The sequence below is a fragment of the Perca flavescens genome, chromosome 5 (genome assembly GCF_004354835.1).
Source record: "Perca flavescens isolate YP-PL-M2 chromosome 5, PFLA_1.0, whole genome shotgun sequence".
NCBI classification, from domain to species: Eukaryota; Metazoa; Chordata; class Actinopteri; order Perciformes; family Percidae; genus Perca; species Perca flavescens.
The window spans coordinates 35,576,716-35,597,843 of record NC_041335.1 but is presented as its reverse complement, the minus strand read 5'-3'; the positions used below and the strand labels follow the sequence as shown (position 1 = coordinate 35,597,843).

At 38.9% G+C, this 21,128-nt stretch overlaps 2 protein-coding genes across 3 annotated transcripts in view; both read right to left on the bottom strand.

Moving 5' to 3' along the window:
• Positions 1–421, bottom strand: part of acsl2 (acyl-CoA synthetase long chain family member 2) — a 31,087-nt gene extending 30,666 nt beyond the window's left edge. The window contains exon 1 of the mRNA XM_028577604.1: positions 301–421. The gene's annotated coding sequence lies outside the window, so the exon portion shown is untranslated. The remainder of the gene's footprint in view (positions 1–300) is intronic.
• Positions 422–2,209: 1,788 nt separating this feature from the next.
• Positions 2,210–21,038, bottom strand: prkg1l (protein kinase cGMP-dependent 1, like). Of its 2 annotated transcripts, none has more exons than XM_028578936.1 (20): positions 20,656–21,038; positions 19,487–19,679; positions 18,372–18,495; positions 17,999–18,165; positions 14,964–15,077; positions 12,489–12,594; positions 11,528–11,591; positions 11,126–11,203; positions 10,849–10,943; positions 10,633–10,701; positions 8,967–9,044; positions 8,509–8,605; positions 8,276–8,415; positions 7,245–7,334; positions 6,167–6,308; positions 4,732–4,895; positions 4,520–4,642; positions 2,806–2,868; positions 2,629–2,695; positions 2,210–2,513 (listed from the first exon to the last, which is right to left on the bottom strand). In XM_028578936.1, exons 2-20 carry the CDS (start codon positions 19,674–19,676, stop codon positions 2,430–2,432), a joined length of 2,055 nt encoding a protein of 684 aa, XP_028434737.1. In that variant the 5' UTR covers positions 19,677–19,679; positions 20,656–21,038; the 3' UTR covers positions 2,210–2,429. The 2 variants fall into 2 exon arrangements, with proteins under 2 accessions (XP_028434737.1, XP_028434738.1); XM_028578937.1 differs by having other exon boundaries at positions 20,659–21,038.
• Positions 21,039–21,128: the final 90 nt, after the last annotated feature.

Sequence of the window (21,128 nt, the reverse complement as noted above, 5' to 3'; positions counted from 1 at the left end):
AGTGTAAAGAATCACTTCATCCGATGCGTTTTGAACGCAGCAGTACTAAGAACACTGCCTGTGTGTCATCACTGGATCACTCAAAGGCAAAACTCAACTCTTTCAAACTTCTGCAACAGTTTGTCAACAGGTTCATTCATCTGCACGGTGCCCCGAGGACTCCGGCGGACTCTCTCACCGAGCTGCACACACAACTTCTTCCTAAATCCCAATCTGAGCCTTCTTAGTTTAGGTTTGTGATATCGAGCAGAACCGACTGAGAACAAACTCATAAACAAATAAAGAGCTAATTAAACTTACCTCGGTAAACTCAGGCCTCCAAACGTTCCTACGATTGTGCTCCAAAGTTACTACTTAAGCTGCAGATCCATGGAAATATCTTCGCACGTCAAGTTAGGGAGAATATGACTCTATTTCCGGTCAACACCTTCAAAAATAAAAGCTCTGATGCAAACGTGCGCGTCCTCGTTTTATTAGCGCGAAAAGTTCCCCTAGACTTATAATTTAGACTAACTATGTTTTTATTTCAAATTTAATTATTACTTGACATGTCATATTTCAACTTTATAGCAAAGAAATCAAATCTAAAAGAAGGAAATATGATGAATCAAAGTTAAGACTTAATTAATGAAAATGCTGAAACAGAAAATTGAAAGAATGAAACAATGATGTAACACAATTACAAAATATGTATTTTTTTATGTTTTCCTCTTTTGGTGTTCACCATTTTATTTATTTGTAATGTACTGTTATGTATTTTTAGCTATAACATCAATCAATTATTCCTGAAACATGGTTTAATCAAGCCACACCAGGGCTTGATTACACCAGACCCACCAGACGCAAACCTAGACCAGACCCAAACCTAGGGGCGGTCCAGGGGCATGCTCTATTTACAGCAGCTATTTGCACTATTTTTCAAGCCATTTTATAATACAATGCCTAAAAATCTGCACATTGTTTGGGAAAAACATGTTAGTTGCTGAGGAAAAGAATCATCCTTTAGAGCCGACATCCTGTTCTGAAACCAGAACACAACACATGTTGAGGATGACTCATTTTCACTCCTGACACCTGAAGAGAGGCAAACACTGTCTTATATTTCTATTTTTAAGCTACATAACATAGGTACATTAGGGTAGGAATTGGAGTAAACAGCATAACTAATTTCGAAAACTTACAGAGTTCACAGAATGAATGGCGATATTTCCCCTGTAGTCTATATTCCCGATGTTCCACTCCCGGGATTGCGCCGTTCCTGCCAGAAATTCTGTCAGATGTCCTTCTTTTCGGCCGGATGTCCGTTACCTTCCTCTGTCTCTGTGTTGGTGTTCTAACCTCCGGTGGATTTGTGAGGACTATGGTTAACTGCTCCTCAGATCTCTGCAGGGTAAATCCAGACAGCTAGCTAGACTATCTGTCCAATCTCAGTTTTCTGTTGCACGACTAAAACAACTTTTGAACGTACACGTTCCACCAAAACAAGTTCCTTCCCGAGGCTATTTTGCAGAGGCACCGTGGCTCCGTGCGGCGCTCAGCGCCACCCAACGACGACTGTGATTGGTTTAAAGAAATGCCAATAAACCAGAGCATGACCCTCTTCCACATCGCTGTAGAGGAAGGTCTGGCAAAGCGAGATTTCAACAGTAACAAAACTTTTGCTCCATTGATTTGCCGATCCAGTCAGAGAAACTGAGGGGAAATGACAAAGTTAAAGTTTTTTTTTTTTAAACCTAAAAGATTCAGGGCTTTTGAGGAAACATTCAGGATTTTTACTCCATAGTTCGTCCTAATCTAATACCGTCTGTATATCACTGTGGCCATTCTCCTCTGACCTCCTCAACGGGTTCACAATTTTATAACAATTTAATTAATTTACTTTATTTTGAACTTAAAAATCACACAACTTCCGGTATTTACCTTTCTACCTTTCTGTGGCTTGACGTTTATACTGCAAGATTGGTTCGACTCTGACGTAACTTCTTAATTACATGCAAGCATTTTTGGGCACCCGGCAAATAATGACACGTGTTTAACAATCAGCCCCCCCCAAAAAAAAAAAGAAAGAAAGTGAAACTCAAAATGAAATTGCACATTCAAGAAGAAAGAAAAGTCAGTCTATTTGTTTTATTGAGTTACATTCAACAGCAGTGACATCACGGTGACATCACTAAACTCTCATATTTATAAATCTATAGAGAAGGGATTGTACATCAAAAACAGTCTGAGCTCAACACAGTAGGCAGCATGGTTCATTTATCAAACAATATCTACAGTCACTGTACTGTGGAAAATATTTCTCTGTCTAAAGAATAGAATTCATTCTTGATGGCAATAATCAGACAGGGGGCCGTGAAATATTTACGAGAACTAAACCTGAAAGTGATAAAGTATTGTCAGACATGTTTTATTTTTTTTTAAATTCCCGTTCAGAAGTCCTCCCAGTCTGTGCACAGATCCACGGAACCCTCCGTGTAACCATCACATGTTCTGCTCTCCAAAGGCTCCTTCACCTAAAAGGACAAAAAGAAAAAAAAGGTTGATATGTTCATTGCACAAGAGTTATCACAAAATCAAAAAAAAAAAAAAAAAAAAAAAAAAGAATAGGCCAAACTGAACGTTTCTTACTTTGGGAATCACCGGAGGGTTTAATGTGCCTTTACAGAGTCCGTCCCAGTTGAATCCTTCAAACCACCTGAATAAAAACGGAGCATCACAACGCATGAAACCATGTTTTTCCAAGCACAGCTAGGCATCTGTGTTTTTTTCCTCTCCAGTGTAGGCCTAATAAATCTGTCGTCTTACTTGTGCTTCTGAAGGGCCTTGGCCCCGTTCCTCTGACCGCCCAGTCTCTCCGAGGGATTGCTCCTTGGTGATGGAAAGCAAAGACATGACATAAACTATGGATTGATAATCAGATTCTCTCCTTTTGAAATGTGGTGTTACAGCACAAGTCGGTTCTAACACACCCGGATTGTTTCTTAGGCTACATTTACACTACTACGTTTTTTAATTTTTAAGCAGCGTTTTTGAGACAAAAAACATCTCTGTCCACACAAGAGTTTTTAACTGAGTTTTAGCTCCAGTAGCAGAACTAATCTCCGTCCATTTTAACACGTCTGACAACACATATTACATGACCATACGTACACACTGGGCATGTGCGTGCCTGTGTGAACAGGAAGCAGATTGTCTGGCGTTACTCTGCGGTTGAAAATCATGGACAACAACGGTAAAAAGTAAGAGCAGGGATTTATTATCTTGGACCAAAGACGAGGTGGAGCTGTTACTGAAAGGGTGAGTCTATATCCACAACCTTCCACTTCTAGGATTGCTCTGTTGCCACCGGAAATTTTGCCTATGTCCTTCTTTTCAGCCGGATGTCCGTTACCTTCCTTTTTCTTTGTGTTGGCATTTTAAACTCTGGTGGATTTCTGAGGACTATGGTTAACTGCTCCTCAGATCTCTGCAGGGTAAATCCAGACAGCTAGCTAGACTATCTGTCTATTCAGAGTTTTCTGTTGCACAACTAAAACAACTTTTGAACATACACATGTTCCACCAAAACAAGTTCCTTTCCGAGGCTTTTTTGCAGAGGCACCGTGGATCTGTCCGGCCCTTAGCACCGCCTATGACAATTGTGATTGGTTTGCTATGTATATAATGCTGTGTGGACTAGCCAGACCCTCCTACGCAGTGCCATGGTGGAGGAAGGTCTGGCAATGTGAGCCCTAATTTGAATAGTGTATTGTGTTTTCAATATGTATCATGTGATATGTCTTATGTAAAGCACTTTGTGCAGCAAGTACCAGAGAAATGATGATTGTCTATTTATTTTTTTGGGGGGCATTTTTAGGCCTTTTCACAGTACAGATGAAGACATGAAAGGAGAGAGAGAGGGGGAATGACATGCAGCAAAGGGCCGCAGGTCGGAGTTGAACCCGTGGCCGCCGCGTTGAGGAGTAAACCTCTACGCATGTGCGCCTGCTCTACCAACTGAGCTAACCCAGCCACAAGAGATTGTCTATTTGACCTAGTTAGTAGGCTTGCAGCAGCATTCTGGATTGACTGAAGACGATCAAAAGCAGACATACTAAGTGAGAAGAAAAGTGTGTTACAGTAGTGAATTCGAAATGAGAGGAAGGCATGTATATTTCTTGAAGGGAAAAAACAACATCTGGTTAGCTGCTTAACATTAGCGTCGCACGACGAGGATAGATCAGATATTATCTGTAAATTACGCAGGTTGGAGTGGACAAAGGAAAGAGACCCAATACGTTGCACGATCATGCGGACGATCTTTTTCTGGAGCAACAACCTACATTTTTGTAATAAAAGTAAATATAATATAAAAGCCTTACTGAGTTTTAAATAAAAAAAATAGAGCTGGATATCATCCACATATAACTGGTATACAAGGTGGACAGAGGATGGATTTTGTTTGAAAAAGCACTATAAAATAATTTTCATTAGCTTTCATGTTATAATTCGTGGTGTCAGAGGTTAATATTTACAACACCTGCACAGTTTCTTTATAACACTGGAGGCACTTTTGCTGATGGTTTTTGGGAAGTCGATTTGATCGATGCCTCGAAGGGTTGCAGTGAGAATCTTCATCGGGTCAGAGTCGCAGAATGGGAGCCTGGAAAGAAAAACATGAGCCCGTCACCATCGCTTTAATCTACAACTGGAGAAATGAGCGTAAGAGCTGCTGAAGACTGTAAAACCTACCCACCACTCAGAAGTTCAAACACAAAAACGCCCAGTGACCAGAAGTCTGCAGATACACTGTGGCCTTTGTTCAGGATGATTTCAGGTGCCATGTAGCCTGGTGTACCACAGAAGGTCCACGTTTTCTTACCCACCTCAACCTTCTTCACACATCTGGAACCAATCTACAAAAGGCGGATATGAGTTCACTACCCAGAATGCTACAATTTCATGTTGAAAATCTGAGAAATATTTTCAACCTGGACACTATTTTCCCATGCATTTGTGTCTAGGTTACTAAAACAATCAAAAATCTAAAAATCTTTGAAATTGGTGATTACTTAGCTACAGAAGAGAAGAAGTCCGTTCTTGGAGCCGTTCTGACCGCTTTGATTGCAATCTGTATGCGTTGCTCATACACGCACGCTGTCCACACCCCCCCGACTGCCCTAACCGCAAGAATCATGAAACCCGTTTTAGGATCCGTTTGTAGCTGTTGCGCAACTAGCCTCAACTTCGGCCTGGCCGTATCCAAAGGCAGCGTCTATGAAAGCTGCAAGACATTTCATTTGGAATTGTGCAATTGAAAATGTTTTAGACAAAACAAAGCAACTCTTATCTGTACTCCAAAACAACAAATTACCCAGAACTCCTCTGTCTCCACCCGCCTTCCACACTATAAACCTATGATATCAATCTATGGTTCCACACCGCTGTCCTTTGGAAAGTTACCTCACAAGATTTCACAGCGAGACTTTATCCATCTTTCCATAATGTTGTAAATAATTATAATAATAATCTGAGCCTGTCAGCGGTAAAAACAGCAAGGAAATGGAAAATGACGATGAGCATTTGCTCTATGGGGTTATATTGCAGCCCAGTTTGCAGCTGCCGGTTACAGCGTTCTCGCTCAATACTGGACCAATTTCAAAGATTTTTGTTCACATCAGTCACTTAGATAGACACACTAGTCTATTTCAACATCGTTCAACTTTCAGGATTGTTTAAGTGCCGTGCGAAATTCCGACGGATGTCCCTCATTTTAGGCCGTCCTTCAGCTTCCGCTTTCTTTGTGTTGGCGTTCTAAACTCCGGTGGATTTGTGAGGACTATGGTTAACTGCTCCTCAGATCTCTGCAGGGTAAATCCAGACAGCTAGCTAGACTATCTGTCCAATCTCAGTTTTCTGTTGCACGGCTAAAACAACTTTTGAACGTACACATGTTCCACCAAAACAAGTTCCTTCCCGAGGCTATTTTGCAGCGGTATACGGTGGCTTCGTGCCGTAAAGCGCTGTACATGCCGATTGTGATTGGTTTAAAGAAATGGCAATAAACCAGAGCATTTTTTTCTCCCATCCCGGAATGCTGTGCTAGCCAGACCCCAATGCATTGGAAGATAGGGTCCAGGTTGAAAAATACTGAAATTCCCCTTTAAGTTGTAACCAATTGTAGTACCAGTTTGGCATAACCGTGCTGATCCAGGACTACATTTTCAGGCTTGAGGTCTCTATAGACGACACTTCGACAGTGAAGAAAGGTCAAGGCCTCAACAACGCAAGCCGTGAAAAACCTGGTGCTGCATTCGTCAAAACATCCTCTGAAACAGTATGTAGAAGTGTCGGTTTAAGAACTGGAAGGAGCCAAAACTACCAACCTTAATCCAATGGACACAGAGACTGAAAAGAAATTCATATAATGGAACAAATGACGGAAAATCTGCAACTGAAAATGGACACATTCATGCTAAGATGGACGTGTATAGACAATATCTGGGTGTCTAATAACATGCGATGGGTTGCTGTAACAAATTAGATTATGAAATTCACTGAAAAGGTCATATGTTTCTATATATGGTCATATGTTTATTTCTATTTCTATATTTTTATGTATTTATTTTCTCTTAGTCCAATGTCACAGAATGTTCCATTGTGTTTGAAAAAAAAGCTTTAAAGCCTTAGTGCGTAACGTTTTGATATTAATGAACGTCTGTTACATTCAAAGCCGTTGCCAAATGAGCTGGTACAAAGCTAATTAAGACTATCAGCTCCACACAAATATCTCTGGATTTCTCAGTTTGACTATATTCAGAAGATTGTGGCGTCCGGCAACTTTCCTGCACAGAAGCTTGAGTGAAGATAATGACCTCTTCTGAAGAGTCCATCATGTTATTTTAATCCTCCGTGTCCTCCTTGGCTACTAGCAACTGTGTGGGGGAGGAGGTAGGGACGCGTGCGTGATCACGGAAGGCTTATATCATGTGGACGCGCCAACAGTGTTGTTATCGTTACATAGAATTCCTCATGGGGGCAACAGAAACTACACACTATAGCTTTAAAAAAAGAAATGCTGGTTTAAGCGTCACAGAGAACAAAAACAAATGTGTGATGTAGACAGATGTAAGATACCAAATCCTGCTCAGTGTTAAAAATTGTATTGTGACGAAAGCTTGGCTAAAAACACAGTGGTAGAACTATAACTATTTGATCAGTATGATGACAAAAATACATCTATCTTTCATCCAAAAAAAACATACTTATCTTTGAGTAGACTGCATAAATCTCCACCAAGGCAAGCTTCTGTCAAAATGTACAGACGCTCGGCATCGCTAAAGGTTTTATGTAACCTGTGATCAAAACAAATACAAAACATGTTAAAGGGTAATTTCTGTTTTTCAACCTGGAACCTATTTTCCCATGTTTTTGTGTCTAAGTGTCTGATGGGAATAACAATCTTTGAAACTGGTCCAGTATTAAGCAAGACACAAGCTACAATGTAACATTAATGGGCAACTGCGCACCTTTCATTTCCGTAAAAATTCTGTTTTTGCCACTAACAGACTCAGATTATTATTCTAAGTGTCTGACAACATTATGGAACGGATCCCTACAGTGATAGACCTTTTTGTTACAGAGTAAGATCCTTTTAGTTTAACATGAAACATCCCCAAAATCACTATCACCAAACTCACCAGACTCCATTTAAATAAACAAAGATTATCATCGTAAAACCCACTTTTTTCAAAGTCGACAGAAACAAAATAAAACTATAAAAAGTTGTCTTGGTTCGTCTTTCCACTGTTCCAACAATCACCACTCTGGTTTGGTTGAAATAAACCCTTAATTCACCCATTTACATGTGGAGATATGCTGGCTCTATACCCGCTAAAAGTCCTGATTATTTACATGGAGTCTGGTGGAGTTTGCCATTTTGGAGCTGTTTCATGTTAAACAAAAATGATCTTACTCTTTAACAAAAAGGTCTATCTCTGTAGATATTCTTTCCATAATGTTGTCAGACACTTATAATAGAATAATAATGGTGACGATGAACATTTGCCCTATAGGGTTACATCGCAGTCTGGTTCACGGCTACTGGTTACAGCGTTCTCGCTCAATACTGGACCAATTTCGAAGATTTTTGTTCACATTAGTCACCTAGACACTAATGCATGGGAAAATAGAGTCCAGGTTGAAAAAAAACAAATTGAAATCACTCTTTAAATATCATTAACATATTATGTAACCAAAACAATCCATAATTAGATAACTGTTTAAAAACAGACACCTGGTTATGAATGGACAATGAGCCTCCATTAGGATGCGCCCCTCTCTCAGGATGTGCTCTCGTTGACCGTTGTTGAGGATCAGCTTCTTCTTAAGGACCCTCATGGCGTAAAGACACTTACTGTTGCTCTTCAGCTGCACCTGACAGAGGCGTGGATCAATCGATTACATTATAGAAACATGGAATCTGGAGGAGGCCGATTGTGTGTGAGCTGCTATAAGATCAACCCTCACCAGGTCTACGTGACCAAACTCCCCAACGGCTAGAGTGCCGATAATCTGGAAATCACTTAAGGTGGAAGATGAGAAGAGATCGGGATCCTTGTCAGACCTGTTCACCATCAAAACACGGGTGAGCTTATTGAGTTTTCTAACGGTGAAAGTTATTAGGGCTGCCCACTTTAAGTCGATTAGACGATTAATTGTTTTTTTGGTCTTAGTCCACTTAGATTTCTTTTGTCTATTCTAGCTGAATGACTTATTTCCAAGAAACTTATGAGCACATCCCTGGTAAACACAAGATTTGAAGTGGTATTTTTGCGCGATTCTTTGTGGTGTTTTACAGATCTGTCGATGAAATCAATTAATCGATTTGTTGACAAAATCATATGATAATCGAAGTTCTTAGGTTGAGGACAGCCCCACAAATAACATGTTATTGTTGTAGAAAAGAGTGTTATAATTCTCCTCACTCGATTTTGGATTCATGGCTTTGCAGCACGTCATGACTGCAGTCAAATACCAACCCATCGATGATGTCTTTGAAGGTCCTGAAACACAGTAGCACATGATTAGTCTCCAAAATCTCTGGATAAGTACATCAATTGATGACCAACTTAAGAGTATAGTCTAGCAAGTAGTCAGGATCACTTCCAGGACAATTACTTGACAATAATTGCTTCCGCTCTCTGTGTGTTGCCGTTCTCAAACTCAAACTCAAAATTTGGATCGTGCAACAAGACAGGCCTGCTTGGTTCTTTCAGAGAAGGATTGTGAAGATTTACAAAGAATACATTTACGGCATTTCCTCTCTAACTGGGACGTTTTGGGACTTATGGCTGTGGACGAAGTACACACGGAGATACACTGATGAGAGCCAATGAGGTTAACCATGTATCAGCTAATTTAAATAGCTCACGATACTGTGTTGTGTCAACAGTTAACTTCATTTAAAGGTCCCATGACATGGTGCTCTTTGGATGCTTTTCTATAGACCTTAGTGGTCCCCTAATACTGTATCTGAAGTCTCTTTTATATAGACCTTAGTGGTCCCCTAATACTGTATCTGAAGTCTCTTTTATAGAGACCTTAGTGGTCCCCTAATACTGTATCTGAAGTCTCTTTTATATAGACCTTAGTGGTCCCCTAATACTGTATCTGAAGTCTCTTTTATATAGACCTTAGTGGTCCCCTAATACTGTATCTGAAGTCTCTTTTATATAGGCCTTAGTGGTCCCCTAATACTGTATCTGAAGTCTCTTTTATAGAGACCTTAGTGGTCCCCTAATACTGTATCTGAAGTCTCTTTTATATAGACCTTAGTGGTCCCCTAATACTGTATCTGAAGTCTCTTTTATATAGACCTTAGTGGTCCCCTAATACTGTATCTGAAGTCTCTTTCCCGAAATTCAGCTTTGGTGCAGAACTACAGCCACCAGAGCCAGTCCCACAATGAGCTTTCCTTAGGAGGTGCCATTTCTGTGTCTGTAGCTATTGAGGAGGAGAGAGGGGGGGGGCAAGGTGGAGGGTGGGGATGTGGCCTTGACCAACTGCCACTTTGTTCGTTTGAAAGCCATGATGTCTCTCTCTCTCTCATGGGTGGGCCAAATTCTCTGGGCGGGCAAACCAGAGAAAGGGGAGGTAACCTTGCTCCTTATGACCTCATAAGGAGAAGATTCCAGATCGGCCCATCTGAGCTTTCATTTTCTTAAAGGCAGAGCAGGATACCCAGGGCTCGGTTTACACCTATCACCATTTCTAGCCACTGGGGGACCATAGACAGGCTGGGGGAACGCATATTAATGTTAAAAAACCTCATAAAGTTACATTTTCATGCCATGGGACCTTTAATATTATGTGGGGTTTTCTTTTGCAGGGTGCAAATGTTCCACCAAAACAAGTTCCTTCCTGAGACTATTTAGCAGAGCCACCGTCGCTGCGTCCGGAGCTTAGCTCCACCCAAGACAACTGTGATCGGTTTAAAGAAATGCAAACAACCCAGAGTGTTTGTTTCTCCTATCCCAGAATGCATCTGTGGTGCAGCCATACCTTACTCCACAGCGCTGTGGTGATAGGTCTGACAATGTTGCAACTGAATCAGTTACTATTTTTCTGTGCAGTGACAAAATATCCACTTACTCCCTGTCTATGACTAAGCATGTAACTTCCCCTGCAGCAGCGATGACATTCAAAGTTCGAACATCCTCTCTAAAGACAGAGTAAAGAAAAAAATCATAATGTTATTAATGCAAAACAAATCATTGATATTATAGTGGTACGGAGGCCAGTTCTTACAACAATCGGCTTCTGTACTCTTACACAATTCCCTCTGAAAGTTAATCATTTCCTGCTTACCCCGACAGAGCTTTCTCTCCAAACCACTGTCTCTCAGAGAGCTTAGAAAGGACAATCTGCTCTTCATGGCCTGGCTTCTTTTCTGTCACTTTCACCTGTCAGGCACAAAAGAGAGAAGTATTGAAAAAACAAGGCAATGTAGAAAAAGCTTCAAAGTCAACCATCCCCATCGTAAAGCAATTTCTGACTCTGCCGCTGACATTCGTAATGTAGATCTTTTTTCCCCCCTGAAAGCCTCATTTCATCTGTGCAGCAGGCAGAGAGCATCAATCTTTACCTGGCCTTTGCTAATGATATAAAAGGTGTCTCCTGTGGCCCCCTGTCGAATGATGTAGTCACCTTCACTGTAGTGTGTCTGCAGAACGTCAATGACAGATGAAGAGAGAAAAAAGTGTAGAAAATCTTTTAAAAAGAGCAAGAAAAGACAGCGAGGAAAAAAAGCCCCAACTCTCCTACACATATAAAGATAAGGGTTTGTAACAATGAAGGATTACTTCTGACTCTACCCCAGCAATGGCTTGCAAAGCAAAGCAAATAGAAAATACAGAGTGGCCGCCTATAAAACAATCATGTTTACACGCTTCTGTGGGAATACATAATCTATCTGCTGGATTCCGTTTGAAGAATAAGTGATGGTCACGCAATGCCGTGCTTTAGATTTTAAGTACTTAATCTGTACCTCCTCCATGAGATCAGACATTTTCATGATGATATCCTCAGGCAAAGACTGGAGGAAGGGAACGCTGCAGACACACAGAAACATGTCATAATATTAATAATAATAATAATAACTTTATTTTTATAGTACCTTGCATACAATTAAATGTAGCTCAAAGTGCTTTACAGCATTACATTAAAACACATAATAGAGAAAAGAAAACATACATGAGATAAATAAGTTCATAACAATCGATCAATACAAATAAAAGGAACAGAGCTAAAAGTGGCAATAGAAAGAGCTAAAAATTAACTACATCTAACTATAAATCCAGGACCCTGGTGTGTGTGTGTGTGTGTGTGTTTGTGTGAGTGTGGGTGTGAGTGTGAGTGTGGGTGTGGGTGTGGGTGTGGGTGTGGGTGTGAGTGTCAGTGTCAGTGTTTTGGTGTACGTTCAAAAGTAGTTTTAGTCGTGCGACAGAAAACTCAGATTAGACAGATAGTCTAGCTAGCTGTCTGGATTTACCCTGCAGAGATCTGAGGAGCAGTTAACCATAGTCCTCACAAATCCACGAGAGGTTAGAACACCAACACAGAGACAGAGGAAGGTGACGGACATCAGGCCGAAATGAGGGACATCCAGATGCAATTTCCGGCGGCACCGGAGCAATCCCGGAAATGTAATGTTGTGGATATAGACTACTAGTAAACTAAATGCCCGCCTGAATAACTTCAGTGAATTTTGTGTGTCATCATAGTTCGCATTTCTAATGTCGCTGGGCAGGGTGTTCCACACACTGTATGTTCCGTCATATGGATGTTAATATTTCGGTCAGAGTTATAAAAGGCCTAAATGCAGCATTGTGGCGACTGACTGACAGACAACATGACCCTGGCGATATTGTGTTGAAGGTATTGGAATACAAAGCAGCTTTCCGGGGGGCCTGTTCCGTTTCAAATGAAGTGTATCAGCCCATGTTCACCTGCTGAGCAGCTCCATTGAATGAGAAAGGCTGTTGAGGCTGCTCTGCATAAGTATGGTCTGGTAGCTTTTTCCGTCAAGAACCCACAGCTTGCTGTCCGTTCGCGCTGCGGATGAAAAGACAAAAGACGGAGGGAGCGATGAAGGTTGTTGTGACGGTGACAGTGGAGCTCAGGTGGAAACACAACCAAGAAGCAAGTATTGAAACGGCTCTCAGAGACACGGATGGACGTGGATTGAATGCAGGATCAGCTACAGACTAAAGAGCAGGCCAGTACTCTAATAGAAATGCTCATCATTTAGATTAAAAAGAAATGCTAGTGCTTGTTTTCTTACGGTGAGGGACTTTTAATATAAATCTAATCTGATTTCCTTTACTTTTATTACTCTTTCTTTATAATAGGGCTTCAAAGACGGCGTTGTAAATGAATAATGACCCATATTGATTCACTAAAGCTTCCTGCAAACAGAAGTAGACATCCTCCAGGCCGTATAATTACATCCACCATCTGATATAATGTTGCAGCCCTGATATCTCAATTTCCCCTCATTTGGATATACCCCATTGGTTTTCCTTTTTATCACCGTATGAGACGCAATTCAGGGCCATAGCTTTACTTGGATGTGAACGCTGTGTTTTTTTTATAATAACAAAAAAAACTTGCTCTCAAAAGGAGGATTTTCTGACATTTTTCTGCAGTATATAATTCGCCACAGTGAACTTCCGTGATCTGATGATGAAGCCCTGCACCTTGATCACTGTCACAATGAAAGAGACCACATCTCTATTGATGGTCCCAGGTGGAAAAAAAGAAAGTAATTCCAGATCAGGAAGGAGATAAATACAGTGGGGCCTGAACAGATGTGAGGAAAGGACTGACAGAAAAAAGGACAACAGACATGAGCTGAGCAGCGTAATAGTAAAGAACAAATTGGAATTGGCCGCAAAAGATAAAGAAAGCAGTACAAAAAGATGGAGGAAGGAGTGAGGTGCTATAGGGACCCAGCAAGGCATTTCATTTAAATTGATCCTAGCCGTTTCCACAGCCTATTTATTTGTGAAACCAGGTCAGATGCTCGTGGCGACAGCTGAGAAGAATGTTTCCCCACAGGACTTTGTAATCAGAATGACAGAATGACAGCACACTTTCTATTTTCTAAAGAATATCACACATTCTTGCACCAGAAAAGAATATATAATAAGGAGAGTGAATTGAATGCAAACCGTTTCTGAAAATTGTTATTTGAAACTGTTGCAAAAAATTGCGTGTTAGATTTCAGGGAAGAGATTTGGCAGTCAGACGGCTGGGTTATGCAGTAAAGCAGAAAATGTTTCTCTGGGAAAACACTTTGAAGCTTTGGCGTTGTCTAAGATCTCAAAAAGGTCTTTGATTTTAAATTGAACAGAAGTCTGGCGGATATCTGCATGCTTGTGATAGTCTCTCAATTCTCTAAAATAAGAATTATTTATATCCCCACCAAATCAAAATGAATTAAAGTGACAGATCTGCAGCGATATCTGCATGCAAATAGTAAACCAACACAATGCTTTGATACCTGAGAGTAGAGCTGCAAAGATGAATCGATTTGTTGTCACCTATTATTTTAATCGCCAACTATTTTGATAAGCGATTAATCGGTTTGAGTCTTTTTCATGATGATTTCTCTGATTCCGGCTTCTTAAATGTGAATATGTTGTAGTTTCTTCTCTCCTCTGTGACAGTAAACTGAATATCTTTGAGTTGTGGACAAAACAAGACATTTGAGGACGTCATCTTGGGCTTTTGGGAAACACTGATCCTCATTTTTCACCATTTTCGAACATTTTAGAGACCAAACAACTAATCCATTAATCGTGAGGATAATCGTTAGTTGCAGCTAGGGGTGTAATCATCGGACCTAGACAATTCTGCATCGATGCAGTGACAGACCTTAATCGATTATTGACTATGGGGTGGTGATGGTGCAGTGGATATGACCCATTCCTTTGGTGTGGGAGATCCAGGTTCAATTCCCATTGCAATAGATCAAAATATCTCATTGAACATCTTGCTCAAAATCAATGAGCAAGACACTTAACCCATAGTTTCTCCAGAGGCGTGCAACCTCTGATATATATAGCAATTGTAAGTCGCTTTGGATAAAAGCATCAGCTAAATGACATGTAATTTTGAATGATTGATTTTCCGGTCGTTGCTTTTTTTTTTTTTTTTTTTTTTTTGTCTGCAGTGTTCAGACTCCGCTACATTCAGGAAGTATCTTTTTTTAAGAGCAGATACAGTAAAAAGGGGAGTTTATGTATATATATCTGACTGCTTGAATTTGTTGATAAAAATCATAGGTAGCAATATATAATAATATTGAGGAGGCGACGCACTGTGATGCATCGGGATATCTAATCGATTCAAATCGTACAGGACAATCGTAATCAAAACGTGACACCAGTGAAGATTCACACCCCTAGTTGCAGCCCTACCTGAGACAGAGTAGGTGTGGGAGCAGTTGTAGAGGAGAGCGAGCTCTCCGAACATGTCTTCTGGCTCAATTGTGAGAAGCCTCAGTCCGTCTTTTGTCACATCCAGCAGCCCTTCTGTTAATAAACACACAGTCAGTGAAGGAATCTAGCACGCACATAACACGCAGAGCTGTTATCTGTGTGTGTTTTTGTGTCAGGAAGTGTAGAGAGACTGTCAAGAATCGTCAGCTGTCTGACACAGACTGAACAAACAACAGATATGCAATCATCTCCGAGCAAATCAAGGCCAGAAAAATAGGGAGCAGCCCCTCTCCATTAGCTGTCACATTACAAATGCAGCCAAGATTCCTGAGGACAATCAGGCACTGAACTCTCTGCAACTACCACAAAGCAGAACCTCTTTTGTCTCTTGTATCGAGTTGACCATCAATGTGGGTCACTCATTATCCCTAGTGCCTCGTCTTTTCTTGCTCAAACATGCAATTCCCACATCGCCGTGTTTGAGTGCAGGGTCAAATAACTATGTAATAGTACGGAAGCATATTGCTGCCTTGCCCCGATAATGAAAATTGAATCATTATCCCGTTATTAAGTAAAAGTTTGATTGTAACAACAAGATGTTTTTTGCTTTATAGCAAGACATTTTCACTCTATAATAAGATATGTTCACGTTATAACAAGATATGTTCACGTTTGAACAATATATTTTTATGTTATAACAAGATATGTTCACGTTATAACAAGATATGTTCATGTTATAACAAGATATGTTCATGTTATAACAAGATATGTTCATGTTATAACATATGTTGACGTTATAACAAGATATGTTCATGTTATAACAACATATGTTGACGTTATAACAAGATATGTTCATGTTATAACAAGATATGTTCACGTTATAACAAGATATCGTTATAACAATATATATTCATGTTATAACAAGATATGTTGACGTTATAACAAGATATGTTCACGTTATAACAAGATATGTTCACGTTATAACAAAATATGTTGACATTATACCAACATATGTTCATGTTATAACAAGATATGATCACGTTATAATACGATATGTTCACATTATAACAAGATATGTTCACGTTATAACAAGATATGTTGACGTTATAACAAGATATGTTCATGTTATAACACGATATGTTCACATTATAACAAGATATGTTCACGTTATAACAAGATATGTTGACGTTATAACAAGATATGTTCATGTTATAACACATGTTCACGTTATAACAAGATATGTTTATGTTATAACAAGATATGTTCATGTTATAACAAGATATGTTCATGTTATAACAAGATATGTTGACGTTATAACAGATATGTTCATGTTATAACAAGATATGTTCATGTTATAACAAGATATGTTCATGTTATAACACATGTTCACGTTATAACAAGATATGTTTATGTTATAACAAGATATGTTCACATTATAACAAGATATGTTCATGTTATAACAAGATATGTTGACGTTATAACAAGATATGTTCATGTTATAACAAGATATGTTCATGTTATAACATATGTTCACGTTATAACAAGATATGTTTATGTTATAACAAGATATGTTCACATTATAACAAGATATGTTCATATTATAACAAGATATGTTCACATTATAACAAGATATGTTCACGTTATAACAATATATGTTCATGTTATAACAAGATATGTTCATGTTATAACAAGATATGTTCACGTTATAACAAGATATGTTGACATTATAACAAGATATGTTGACGTTATAACAAGATATGTTCATGTTATAAAAATATATGTTGACGTTATAACAAGATATGTTCATGTTATAACAAGATATGTTCACGTTATAACAAGATATGTTGACATTATAACAAGATATGTTCACGTTATAACAAGATATCGTTATAACAATATATATTCATGTTATAACAAGATATGTTGACGTTATAAAAAGATATGTTCACGTTATAACAAGATATGTTCACGTTATAACAAGATATCGTTATAACAATATATATTCATGTTAAAACAAGATATGTTCACATTATAACAAGATATGTTCACGTTATAACAAGATATGTTCACGTTATAACAATATATGTTCACGTTATACCAACATATGTTCATGTTATAACAAGATATGTTCACATTATAACAATATATGTTCATGTTATAACAAGATATGTTCACGTTATAACAAGATATGTTGACGTTATAAAAAGATATGTTGATGTTATAACAAGATATGTTGATGTTATAACAAGATATGTTCACGTTATAACAAGATATTGTTATAACAATAAATATTCATGTTATAACAAGATATGTTGACGTTATAACAAGATATGTTCACGTTATAACAAGATATCGTTATAACAATATATATATTCATGTTATAACAAGATATATTCACGTTATAACAAGATATGTTCACGTTATAACAAGATATATTCAGGTTATAACAAGATATGTTCACATTATGAAAAGGTATTTTCATGTTTTTACAACGTATGAAGTTATAACAAGAAACAATTCTCATTACAATATTGATCACGTTATTATGTGAAAAGTTTCACGTTATAGCAATAAATTATCCCAAGCAGGAAGTAGAACTTTATCAAATAGAATACAACAATAAATGATCACGTAATAACGTGATCATTTATTGTTGTAACTTGAAACTTTTCACATTATAACGGTTATAAATGGTATATTGAAATAATTAAGTTGTGTGTTGTAATAATGTGAAAATGTCTTTTTATAACGTGAAAATATCTCATTATGACAACAAACTTTTCACCTAATAATAAATAATGATACTGATACTAATAAGTTTTTCTTTTTCAGGCATGGCAGCAATATGCTTCCGTATAATTGCAATGTGAGCCAGACGTAAAAAAAAAAATAATTATATAAACAGATAAGATTAAACCAATCATTTCATCATGCTGTTCTAAAGCACCTGTCATCTAGAGGAAATGTCATCAAGCATGATTAATGTCTGCAATTGTAAGAAGGCAACGATTTACCTTCCAAAACATAAGCCTGAGCCCCATTGGCCCCCTCCTGGATGACATAACAGCCTTGATTGATGGTGGTGGGATACATACAGGCTATGACGGCTCTGATTTCGCCCTTGTCAAGGTTCTTCAACAAGTCATTCTTCAAAAAAGCTGCCTCAAGCAACCTCTGGGACCTGAGGGCACAAAGGAAGGTATAGGAGACTGATGTAACATTTAAGGCCAAGTTATAAAACATGCGTTGAATGCCTGCATTGTTTGAAAATGATTTGAAATATTGAATGGTATCTGAATCATGCAGAAAGTAGTCGGAGAGCCTAGCCTCGAATATTTCAGAGACACATTCAATTACAGAGCAGCTGAGAGAACACTGTGTGCTTACTCCTGGCTTTTGTCACAGCTTCTGTGTGAAACCATGGCGAGAGTCACCGGGTCCAGAGTGAAGGGCTCAGAAATCACGGTTTTCCTGTTGGCTCTGTGTGAGTCCTCACTTTGAACTGAGCATGCTACAGGGAAACACACACACACACACACACAATAAGTCCGGTTTAAGGCTACATTTGATGCTTTAAAATATGACATTTAAACGGTAAGCTGGGCCGGCCCTGACCAATTTGGTGCTACGGATTGGGGCTGGGCAATATATCCATATTATCTACATATGAGGTTAGATATTGTCTTAAACCGTGGATATTGTAAAATTGTGATACAACGCAAGTGTGGTCTTTTCCTGGTTTTAAAGGCTACATTAAAGTAAAGTCACGTCCTTTTTTGAACTTACCAAACTTACTAGCTTTTTTATTATTTGCCTTTACCCACTTTTTTTTAATCAATTATTACGTTAATATTTTATGAGAGCGCCAATTGTCAACCCTTCAATTTTCTCGATTACTCTGTTTTTGATCACGAGGAGCCAAAATTGTAACCGCGATTAAAATTTAGATTATTTGCCCAGCCTTACATAGCAGGGATCGGACAATTATCGGGGCTGATATTTGGCAATTTTTCAGATTATCTGTATCTGTATGTTTTATTTGACCGATAACCAATAAAGTGAATTCATTAAAAAGTGCGCTACATTCACTCCACTACGGCGCTGTTAGCAGTCTGCAACACCTGCAAACAAAAATTCAGAAAGCTATTTTTGTTCTTATTTATTAATTTTTTTGACTGTGTATTAAGTTTCAAGTTTCAGTTTTATTAAATAATTCCTTAAATCATTTAAACAACAACAACAACTGTGTTGGAGTTTGTAATAAATGTTTCATTTTGACTGAAAGATTTGTATTGTATATTGGTTCCAAATATCAGTTTCATTAACTACTAATAATCAGTATTGGTATCGGCCTTGAAAAAACAGTATTGGTCAACCCTTACTACATAGCATTCGCCTATACTGCCTATACTGCATATACTGCCTATACTGCCTATACTGCCTATACTGCCTATAGATTCCACGGACCAGCCGGCCCCGTTTATGAGCACTGGGTTCGGTACCTGCACTGGCTGCAGAGGATCCTGGGAGGGAGACGGTGGCTCTGTAGCGATCCAGTTCCTCCTGCAGTCTCCGAATGAGTTCATCCTTTGTATCCAACTCTAATTCTAATTCATCTATTAGTGTGTCCCTCTGGCGAAGCTCCTCAATCTTTAGTTGCAGGGCAAACTGGAGGTCCCGAAGGGTACCCATTACCTGCACACACCAGGTAAAATAGATCTCACACATATATACACATTTATAGAGTGGGTCCAAATGCACTGGATTTGGAGTTGCAATGAGGCTGCCTTTGCAGCTACAATCTACAATTTAATAACTTAAAGCTTGACAGCCATCTGCATCTCTTTCATTACTTACACCAATATTATTAATATTAATAATATAAACAGGGAATCAATAAGGTACAATGGCTTCTACTTGGATTTGAACACAGTTCAAAGCGAGAGAGAAAAACCTAAGGGAGTTTGCTGTATGCTTCTTAAACTTATCCCCATAAGTGCTTGAAACAGAAATACAAGCAGCCAGGCAGATAAATACAATAGATAGATAAATGGATGGATGGATGGATGGATGGATGTCAATCTTTTTCAACAGGCTGAATAGTTAAAAAACAAACTCAAATCCAATGACTCATAGTTTCCCCTACAATCAAAAATACATCTATCTTTGCTTTAAAGCTTACAGTAGGCTACTTCTTGTACTTCATTTGGTTTCCAGGAGTCGCATACATGTAGGCTACAAATGCATTATAGACACAATATGTTTATGCAGTCTTTATTTTACCTTTTTTCCCCATTAGTCTTTCACACACACAAACACCTCACAGAAATACGATAAAAAAAGAAAGAAATTAAAGGGCAAGAAAGTAATGTCAAGGAGATAAAACACCTCCGACTGAGATAAGGTAATTATCTGTTAAGTCACACACACTTTGTGTCCCTGCGAAGAGAAAATATACATTTTTTTCTCGGAGCCCCTTGCACTGACAATAGCTTTTGAAAAACATGAATGAGTTCTAATAGACAGTTTGTAAACACACTGTTCTGCAAAAAAAAAAAAAAAAAAAAATTATATATATATATATATATAGCCTAATGCCGTACTGTTTTTCACATCACACACACACACACACACACACACACACACACACACACACACACAGATCACGTACCACCTGCAGCCTGTCTGACGCTGTGGAAGTCTTTCTCACTTGTCCTGAATATGTTTGTCCCTGTCTGGCAGCAGACAGTCCCCCCGACAGGTGCTGATCTCCTTTATATCCGCTCAAGTGAAAGATGCTCCTCTCCTGCTAGGGGCTGTACAGGGCTGGCACAGACACCGGCACAGACAGCAGCCAATCACATGACCAAGACAGTGGAGAGACCATCCGGGAAGATGTAATGAGAAATGCATGGTCTGGATCCCAATTGGGTCAGACGGTCTTTGGGGTGTTTCCGAGCCCATGGGGGATAGGTAGGTCTCCGGCAAACTGAGCGGGGAGCATCAGTCATTTTATCCCCCAGACATTTCGCTCACGTGGAAGAGTGTAAAAGCTGTCTGTGTGCACTGAGAGGAGGTTTTTTACTCTCCCTCCATTGTAGCTATAGAGATAGATATATACCATAATGCTAAAATGTTGTTAGG

Excerpts from the sequence above, each read along its gene's own strand:
- prkg1l (XM_028578936.1), bottom strand. The coding sequence starts at position 19,676 with ATGGGTACCCTTCGGGACCTCCAGTTTGCCCTGCAACTAAAGATTGAG. Across the intron at positions 10,702-10,848 it reads GGAGAGAAAGCTCTGTCGGG|AGAGGATGTTCGAACTTTGA; the intron begins GTAAGCAGGAAA and ends CTCTGTCTTTAG. Across the intron at positions 2,696-2,805 it reads AAGGCCCTTCAGAAGCACAA|GTGGTTTGAAGGATTCAACT; the intron begins GTAAGACGACAG and ends GTTTTTATTCAG.